The 10,000-nt window shown below is 34.2% G+C and overlaps 1 protein-coding gene across 1 annotated transcript in view; it reads right to left on the bottom strand.

Moving 5' to 3' along the window:
• Positions 1-2,188: 2,188 nt before the first annotated feature.
• Positions 2,189-10,000, bottom strand: part of LOC138860813 (probable methyltransferase-like protein 24) — a 22,913-nt gene continuing 15,101 nt past the window's right edge. The window contains exons 4-6 of the mRNA XM_070119155.1: positions 7,173-7,383; positions 6,370-6,488; positions 2,189-2,437 (exon numbers count right to left, since the gene is read on the bottom strand). Of these exons, the coding sequence (XP_069975256.1) occupies positions 2,251-2,437; positions 6,370-6,488; positions 7,173-7,383 (517 nt within the window). The 3' untranslated portion in view covers positions 2,189-2,250. The remainder of the gene's footprint in view (positions 2,438-6,369; positions 6,489-7,172; positions 7,384-10,000) is intronic.

The raw sequence follows: 10,000 nt of genomic DNA, 5'->3' as shown, positions 1-10,000 counted from the left end.
GAATATTAGATAAAAGATATGGAATATGAATGATGAATATATAGACAATTATGAAACAAATGAATAATAGATGAATGGACAAACAATTAATAATACATGAATAATGAATGAATGATAAATACAAACAGAAAATCGCTATTTCATTTTTTTCCCAGAATTAGATTATCAACAAACATACATAGTATCATTTATCCTTTAATAACAATTGCAACGAAGGTAAATAACGGCACACTTCCACGTCATCCGGGAACCCTTAAACATCCATTAAATAACCTGCCTTAAATACCGCATTTTGTAATACATAAGCCACGCCTGACGATAAAATCCCACCCGGAAATATTGGGAAAATAAAACCGGGTGACCTTTTCTTGCCTCCCGAGGACAGGACCTCTCCTCCCAGCCTGTTTTGCTCCTCTCCGAAGCTTATATTTTAAGTTGTTTGTGTTTGTGTTATTCGGTTTATGTGCTAATGAAGTGTATTGTAATCTGAAGTCCACTTATAATCTCTTTAGTGTCCTTCAATCTCCGTCTGTTTTGGCGCTGCTGTCGACTCCGGAGTATTATGTCAAGCTCGTGCTGTGATTGGTCACTTTTCCTGAACTGTGATTGGCTATCGGGGGATGACGTCATGATTGAAGAAACGTCATAGAGAGAAAGAAGCGAGAGAGAAGGAGGGAGGGAGGGAGAGAGAGAGAGAGAGAGAGAGAGAGAGAGAGAGAGAGAGAGAGAGAGAGAGAGAGAGAGAGAGAGAGAGAGAGAGAGAGAGAGAGAGAGAGAGAGAGAGAGAGAGAGAGAGAGAAAGAGAGAGAGAAAGAGAGAGAGAAAGAGAGAGAGAGGGAGAGAGAGAGAGAGAGAGAGAGAGAGAGAGAGAGAGAGAGAGAGAGAGAGAGAGAGAGAGAGAGAGAGAGAGAGAGAGAGAGAGAGAGAGAGTGCGAAAGAGACAAAGAGAGAGAGAGAACGAGAGAGACAAAGAGACAGAGAACGAGAGAGACAAAGAGACAGAGAAAGAGAGAGAGGGAGAGAGAGAGAGACAGAGAGAGAGAGAGAGAGAGAGAGAGAGAGAGAGAGAGAGAGAGAGAGAGAGAGAGAGAGAGAGAGAGAGAGAGAGAGAGAGAGAGAGAGAGAGAGAAAGAGAAAAAGAGAGAGAGAAAGAGAGAGAGAGGGAGAGAGAGGGAGAGAGAGAGAGAGAGAGAGAGAGAGAGAGAGAGAGAGAGAGAGAGAGAGAGAGAGAGAGAGAGAGAGGCACCAGAGACTCCACTGTTCAGAGAGAGAGAGAGAGAATGATCTTACTTCATGTACTTACGACACACCAGAAAACAATTTGTCATATATCTAATTCCAACTAATTTAATTCTCGCCATCAAGTTGCTCTGAAAACCTGAGGTATGTACAGAGCCATGCACGAAGGGTCGAATTCAACCGCAAGTTGTAAGAACCGTTGCAAAATGATTGCAATAGACAGATAAGAGGACTATTGTTCCCTGGGAGCTAGATGGTACATGAATACACTGACATGGACAATGGCAGTGACGTAAAAAAAAAATCGTTTCCATGACTACGGTTAGTTGGCATAGACTTAGTGCGAGCATACACCGAATATTATTGCTTATTGTTCCGTAAACAGTGTTCTCTTTGTTGAGACTAGTTTGACGGATCACACACACATTCACGGGATGCCAGGGTTGTAAAACGAGGTCAAATGGCCATTCCAACTTTATTCCGAGCCTGACCTTTATCCTTCGGTTATTGGTTGAATATTAGGTTGAAAATTTGAAGTGATTCTTATGTCTTGAAATTCTGCAATACCTGTTACTTCTTATAATCACGTCTAATACGCTTATTATTTATAAGGAAATGCCCACGTGAGCTTTAAATAGTTTTATACTAAACGTTTAAAACACTATACAACGTTTAAAAGACTCTACAACTATCTAGCATGACTATTTATATAAAGAAAACTCTACTGATTACTAATTATAGTCTTTAGGAACACAAATAAACAGAATTCAGCATCCAAACATCCACACAACCCCTGCATCTCCACCATTAAAAACAGACCAGACACAACCAAAAAACAACCCCCCCCCCAAAAAAAAAAAAAACCGTACGTACAACCAAACACACAACCCCAATCACCACAACACTCGACAATCACAACATTAAAAAACAAACAAACACACAACCCCTATCACCACAACACTCAACAATCCCAACCCTCAAAAAAACCAACCAAACAAACAAACAAACACATCACAGACGAGGAGGAGGTATCCCAAAACTAGGCCGGGTCGAGAGCCTCTTGTAGCTCGGATTAAGCCAGAGAGTCTCCGAATACACGTGGAAGCAGAGGCCGGCAAGACAGCTTAATTCAGGACCTTTGAAATTAGGCTCCCACAGTGCCAGGCGGAACCCTCTCGCCCGCAGACCCTCGGCGACTCTGTGTGTGGGGGGGGGGGGAGGCAGGAAAATAGATTAAATAAAGGAGATGGAGAGAAGGAATAAAGTTTATAAACTAAGGAGGTGGATAAGGTGATAAATAGATTAAAGAAAGGAGATGGAGTGAAGGAAGAGGGGGGGAGGAAGGCAGGAATATAGATTAAATAAAGGAGATGGGGAGAATGAATGAAGTTTATAAACTAAGGAGATGGATAAGGTGATAAATAGATTAAATAGAGGAGATGGAGAGAAGGAAGGGGGGGGGGGTAAGGCAGGAAAAAAGATTAAATAAAGGAGATGGAGAGAAGGAATAAAGTTTATAAACTAAGGAGGTGGATAAGGTGATAAATAGATTAAATAAAGGAGATGGAGTGAAGGAAGGGGGAGGGGGAAGGCAGGAAAATAGATTAGATAAAGGAGATGGAGAGAAGGAATGAAGTTTATAAACTAAGGAGGTGGATAAGGTGATAAATAGATTAAATAAAGGAGATGGAGTGAAGGAAGGGGGGGGAGGCATGAAAATAGATTAAATAAAGGTGATGAAGAGAAGGAATGAAGTTTATAAACTAAGGAGGTGGATAAGGTGATAAATAGATTAAATAAAGGAGATGGAGTGAAGGAAGGGGGGAGGCATGAAAATAGATTAAATAATGGAGATGGAGAGAAGGAATGAAGTTTATAAACTAAAGAGGTGGATAAAGTAATAAATAGATTAAATAAAGGAGATGGAGAGAATGAATGAAGTTTATAAACTAAGGAGATGGATAAAGTAATAAATAGATTAAATAAAGGAGATGGAGTGAAGGAAGGGGGGGGGAGGCAGGAAAATAGATTAAATAAAGGAGATGGAGAGATTGAATGAAGTTTATAAACTAAAGAGGTGGATAAAGTAATAAATAGATTAATTAAAGGCGATGGAGAGAAGGAATAAAGTTTTTAAACCAAGGAGATGGATAAAGTAATAAATAGATTAAATAAAGGAGATGGAGAGAAGGAATAAAGTTTTTAAACCAAGGAGATGGATAAAGTAATAAATAGATTAAATAAAGGAGATGGAGAGAAGGAATGAAGTTTATAAACTAAGGAGATGGATAAAGTAATAAATAGATTAAATAAAAGAGATGGAGAAAATGATTGAAGTTTATAAACTAAGGAGGTGGATAAAGTGATAAATAGATTAAATAAAGGAGACGAAGAGAATGATTAAAGTTTATAAATTAAGTAGATTCTTAAATTAATCAATATCTAATGGAAAGAATGAATAAAGTTTATAAACTAAGTAGATGGATAACTTAATAAATAGGTAAATAAAGGAGATGGAGAGAATGAATAAAGTTTATAAACTAAGGAGATGGATAAATTAATAAATATTTAATGAAAAGAATGAACAAAGTTTATAAACCAAGGAGATGGATAAATTAATAAATATCTAATGAAAAGAATGAATAAAGTTTATAAACTAAGTAGATGGATAATTTAATGAATAAGTAAATAAAGGAGATGGAGAGAATGAATAAAGTTTATAAACCAAGGAGATGGATAAAGTGATAAATAAGTAAATAAATAAAATGAAGCAAGTGAATAAAGTCTATTAATAAATATGTAAATAAAAGATATGAAGAAAATGAATAAAGTTTATGAACTAAGCAGTTGGATAAATGAATAAATATGTGAATAAAATAAATGAAGAGAATGAATAAGGTTAATTAGTTAATCAATAAATATGTAAATAGAATAAAACAAAAGAATGAAAAAAAATTAAACTAAGTAGATAGATAAATTAATAAATATGTAAATAAAATAAGTAAATATACGAACAAATAAATGAAACCAGAAAATAATATAAGTAAATATATAACTAAATAAAATGAGAAAATCAGTAGATAAATACACGAATAAGGGAATAAACAAGCAAGTGAATAAATAAAAATAAAATGAAATGAAATCGATAAAATGATTTAGGGTAAAATATTAAATAAAAGAAGAAAAGAAGAAAGAAAAAAAGATAAAGGAAACAGAAAGAAAATTGTTAAATAAAAGAAAAACAAAGAAAAGACAGTAAAAGAAAAAGAGAAGAAGGAAAACGAAGGAAAAAGAAAAAGAGAAGAAGGGAAAAGAAAGAAAAAGAAAAAGAGAAGAAGGAAAAATAAAAAATAAAATAAATGAAAAGAAAGAAAAAGGAAGAGAAAAGAACGAAAAAGGAAAAGAAAAAGAGAAGAAGGAAAAAGAAAGAAAAAGAAAAAGGAAAGAAGGAAAAAGAAAGAAAAAGGAAAAAGAAAGAAAATGTTAAATAAAATAAGGAAAAAGAAAGAAAAAGAAAAAGAGAAGAAGGAAAAAGAAAGAAAAAGAAAAAGAGAAGAAGGAAAAAGAAGAAGAGAAGAAGGAAAAAGAGAAGAAGGAAAAAGAGAAGAAGGAAAAAGAGAAGAAGGAAAAAGAGAAGAAGGAAAAAGAGAAGAAGGAAAAAGAAGAAAGGAAAAAAAAGAGAAGAAGGAAAAGAAAGAAAAAAAAGAGAAGAAGGAAAAAGAAAGAAAAAGAAAAAGAGAAGAAGGAAAAAGAAAGAAAAAGAAAAAGAGAAGAAGGAAAAAGAAAGAAAAGGAAAAAGGAAAACGAAAGAAACTGTTGAATAAAAGAAAGAAAAAGAAAGAAAATGTTAGATAAAAGAAGGAAAAAGAAAGAAAAAGAAAAAACGAAAATAAATGAAAGAAAAAGAAAAAGAAAACAAATGAAAAAATTGCTTGTGGAGAAATGTGAGTTTGAATTTTTGAATGAAATGAAAAAAAAAAAGGGAACTATAAATAAAAAATAGAATAAAACAGAAATACAAACAGATAAAAAGTTAAGAGGAATAACGTGCCTGTAAAATGATGCGCAAGAAATAAAATGTGATAAAATATATGCTGACGAAATTAAAAAAGAATATTTAGTAAAAAAAAAAAAAAAAAAAAAAAAAAAAGTAAATAAATAAATAAAATAAAATAAATATTGCGTATAATGTAAAATGTGTTTATGAAATGAAAACATATAATATTATCTATATAGTTATAGTGATAGCTGATCCTTAATTATGATAGGCGATAATAATAAATGATATTAAATGACCATAAGTTATACTGAATAACAATACCAAAGTAAATAATGATTATTAATAATGATAAATCAAAATAAATAGCGATGATAAACGATAATAGATAGTGATAATAAATAATAAATAATAAACGATAATAAATGAGTAATGGCAATACTTAATAATGGTAAGTAATAACTGATAAATAATTAAAGGATTAATTTGTAAATAATAATAATAATAATAATAATAATAATAATGATATTAATCACTATAAGTATTTATTTCTATAACTATTACTAGTATTACCATCTTTATTATTATTATTATTATTATTAATATTAATAATCACCAACAAAAGATTACCACCCGTTAACGAAAAAAAAAAGATAAATGAATGAATGAATGAATGAATAATAAAAAGTAAATAAATAAATAAATAGACAAACAAATAAATGAATGAATGAATGAATCAATAAACAAACAAACAAATAAATAAATAGATAAATAGATAAATAAGTAAGTAAATAAATAAATGAATAAATAAATAAATGAATAAATAAATAAATAGATAAATAAATAGAATAAAAAAAAAAAAATAAATAGATAGATAGATAGATAGATAGATAGATAGATAGATAGATAGATAGATAGATAGATAGATAGATAGATAGATAGATAGATAGATAGATAAATAGATAAATAAAGAAAATAAAAAAATAAATAAATAAAAAAAAAAAAAAAAAATAAATAAAATAGATAAAAAATGAAAAAAGAAAAGAAAGAAAAAATAAAGAAATAAAAAATAAAATAAAATAAAATAAAGACATAAAGTAAGTAATTAATAAAATCGTCAAAGCAGGAATCACCTTAAATACCGCTCGATGCTTTGTCTCAGTCCTTCGCTGGAGAGCCTGGTCCCGTTCGCCCTCAGGTCCTCGAAGTGGATCTCGAGGGCCAGCTGTTGCACTCGCTCCAAGATGGGCGTCTGGAGGGGTGGGGAAGAGAGGGGAGAGAGGGGTGGAGGAGGGGTGAGGGAGAGAGAGTGAGGGTGGGGTTTGGGGGAGGGGAGGGGGAGTGATGGGGTTTGGGGGAGGGGGAGGGGTGGGGAAGGGTTGGGGGATGGGAGGGGGTGGGGGGAGAGGGGTGGGGGAGGGGAGGGGTTGGGGGAGAGAGGGGTGGGGAGAGGAGGAGAGGGGTGGAGGAAGGGGAGGGGGAGGGGTTGGGGGAGGGAGAGAGAGAGAGGGGGAAGGGGTGGGGAAGGGGTGGGGAAAGGGGTTGGGGAGAGGGAGGGGGAGGGGAGAGAGGGGTGGGGAGAGAGAGGGGGAAGGGATGGGGGAAGGGGTGGGGAAAGGGGGTTGGGGAGAGGGAGGGGGAGGGGGAGGGTTGGGGGTGTGGGGAGAGGGGTGGGTGAGGGGAGGAGAGAGAAAGAGGGGTCGGAGTGTGGATGGGGGAGGGGGGAGAGAGCGGGAGGGGTGGGCGAGGGAGAGAAAATGTAAATGAACCGGAAAATAAACACGAAAATGTCAGAAAACAAAACAACAACAACAAAAAAACAAAACAACAACAACAACAAAAAACGAAAAAACAAGGATAACAACACAAGAAAAAAAATCGAATTAACAAATCATTCCATCAACACACAACGACAACAATAACAAACAACAATCACCTTAAACAGCGAATTTTCGAGAATCTCCCACTCGTCTCCCTCAATATCAAACTTGAGATAAAATAGGTGGTGGTGGGCGTGGCCAAGGCGCTGCAGAAGGCCCGCCATTGGCCAGTATTCCACCATGAAACCTTGGTCTCCGGGAACGTCGGAACGGAACATCGTCTGCCGAAGAAAATTCTTCCCGATGCGCGCTTTGTAGAAGGTGAGTCTGTTTTGGTAAGGAAAATAAACAAATATGTGAAATATAAATGAATGTGGAGTTGAAATGATATGACATTAATAATAGATTATAGATAGATAAGGGAAATTTATAAGGAACGTCGGAACGGAACGTCGGAACGGAACGTCGTCTGCCGAAGGAAATTCTTCCCAATCCGCGCTTTGTAGAAGGTGAGTCTGTTTGGGCAAGAGAAATAAACAAATATATGTAAATATATTAAGAAATGAAGAAATATATGTGAAATAGAGATAGATATGAGGTTGAAATGATATGAGATTAATAAACGATTTAAAATAACGAGTAAAATTTATAAGGAACGTCGGAACGGAACATCGTCTGCCGAAGAAAATTCTTCCCAATGCGGGCTTTGTAGAAGGTGAGTCTGTTTTGGTAAGAGAAATGAAGAAATATATGTGAAATAGAGATAAATATGCCTTATATAATGATATAAATCTCATAAAATGATATGAGATTAATAAACGATTTCAAATAACGATAAAAATTTATAAGGAACGTCGGAACGGAACATCGTCTGCCGAAGGAAATTCTTCCCAATGCGGGCTTTGTAGAAGGCGAGTCTGTTTTGGTAAGGAAAATAAACAAATATGTGAAATATAAATGAATGTGGAGTTGAATTGATATGACATTAATAATAGATTATAAATAGATAAGGAAAATTTATAAGGAAAGTCGGAACGGAACGTCGTCTGTCGCAGGAAACTTTTCCCAGTCCGCGCTTTGTAGAAGGTGAGTCTGTTTTGGTAAGGAAAATAAACAAATATATATGAAATAGAGATAAGTATGAGGTTGAAATGATATGAGATTAATAATCAATTTAAAATAACGAGTAAAATTTATAAGGAACATCGGAACGGAACGGTGTCTGTCGCGAGAAGCTCTTCCCAATTCACGCTTTGTCGGTTTGGTAAAAAAAGATAAACTAATATATATATGAATAAGAAATAAATATGAAGATGAACTGATATAAAATGAATACGAATATATTAAAAACAATTAAGTAAAATGTTTAAGAAGCGTCGGAAAGGATCACAAAATTATTCTCCTTCCACGATGATAATATGATAATAAAAAATGAAAAAAATATGATAGGAAAACAATCCTATAAATAGAAGGGAAGTTGATTAAAAAAGAAAGTTGGAACAATATCTGTTTCAAGAAAGTTTTTCCAATCCGGGCTTTTAGAGAGAGAGAGAGAGAGAGTGAGAGAGAGAGAGAGAGAGAGAGAGAGAGAGAGAGAGAGAGAGAGAGAGAGAGAGAGAGAAAGAGAGAGAGAGAGAGAGAGAGAGAGAGAGAGAGAGAGAGAGAGAGAGAGAGAGAGAGAGAGGGAAAGAGAGAGAGGGAGGGAATAAGGGAGAGAAAGAGAGAGAGAGAGAGAGAGAGAGAGAGAGAGAGAGAGAGAAAGAGAGAGAGAGAGAGAGAGAGAGAGAGAGAGAGAGAGAGAGAGAGAGAAAGAGAGAGAGAGTGAGAGAGAATAAGGGAGAGAAAGAGAGAGAAAGAGAGAGAGAGAGAGAAAGAGAGAGAGAGAGAAAGAGAGAGAGAGAGAGAGAGAGAGAGAGAGAGAGAGAAAGAGAAAGAGAAAGAGAAAGAGAAAGAGAGAGAGAGAGAGAGAAATGTAACGAAGTAGAAACTTGCAGATATTAAAAAAAAAAAAAAAAAAAAAAAAAATAATAATAAATAAAAGTCAGCATATACATTTCGATACTGAGAAAGTAATTATTTCTTGACTTCCTAGTGTAAAAAAAATCACACATATATAAATAAGCGCATAACGGTTAGTAAATTGCAATTCACGAAGTTTTGCGAATCAATGATGATGAAGGTTGCAAGTAAAAAAAAAAAGTATAAGTAAATATTTTTTTAAAGATTATATAAAACTCTATCTAAAGTTTCGGAATAATTTGTCAATAGAAGGATATACTTAATCCATTTAGAGATTTGCTTAATCCGCCTCTACTTTTTGGCTAATTAATCTTGTGAATCAATTAATCTCTCAGAATTATGAACCAAAATGTGACGCTAAGAACCTTATGTTTAAAGCTCTAGATTTATTAAAATGCGATAAAAAAAAAACATCATATTTACAATTTCCAAATGTGTAAAATATTTGGGAACTCGACCCATCTTTAACAGAAATGAACTTGCTTATAATACTAAAGAGGATGACAACATTAGGAGATCAATGAAAAATCCATCACTTTTGGATCATCCTTTTTCATTCATTAAAAAAAGCTTTAGTCAATGACATCTTTAGAAATAAATACAAAAAAATACTTTCTTCTTTATACTGTAGCGACAGCTGTGTTTTTGATCATCGTAATTATAGAATATTTTGTGTTTTAATCTCAATACTTTTCTCACTGCGGTTAATTACCCCCGTCCACTCACAGGAAAGGACTAACTGGCAACTCACTCAGGGCACTGGAATACTCCGAATCCGTAAATACCTTTTGAAAAATAAAGTAAAATAAAATTATGCCGTGCCATAAAGATAAATAAATAACGTACAATCATACCATAAAAGATATATCGTTTACGAGATTCCAAAATACCAAACATAATTAAAAATAAGCATTAATTCAGAGCT

This window comes from Penaeus vannamei, chromosome 43 (genome assembly GCF_042767895.1).
Source record: "Penaeus vannamei isolate JL-2024 chromosome 43, ASM4276789v1, whole genome shotgun sequence".
Lineage (NCBI taxonomy): Eukaryota > Metazoa > Arthropoda > Malacostraca > Decapoda > Penaeidae > Penaeus > Penaeus vannamei.
The sequence above is the reverse complement of the archived record's forward strand: the minus strand, read 5'-3'. Positions and strand labels throughout refer to the sequence as shown.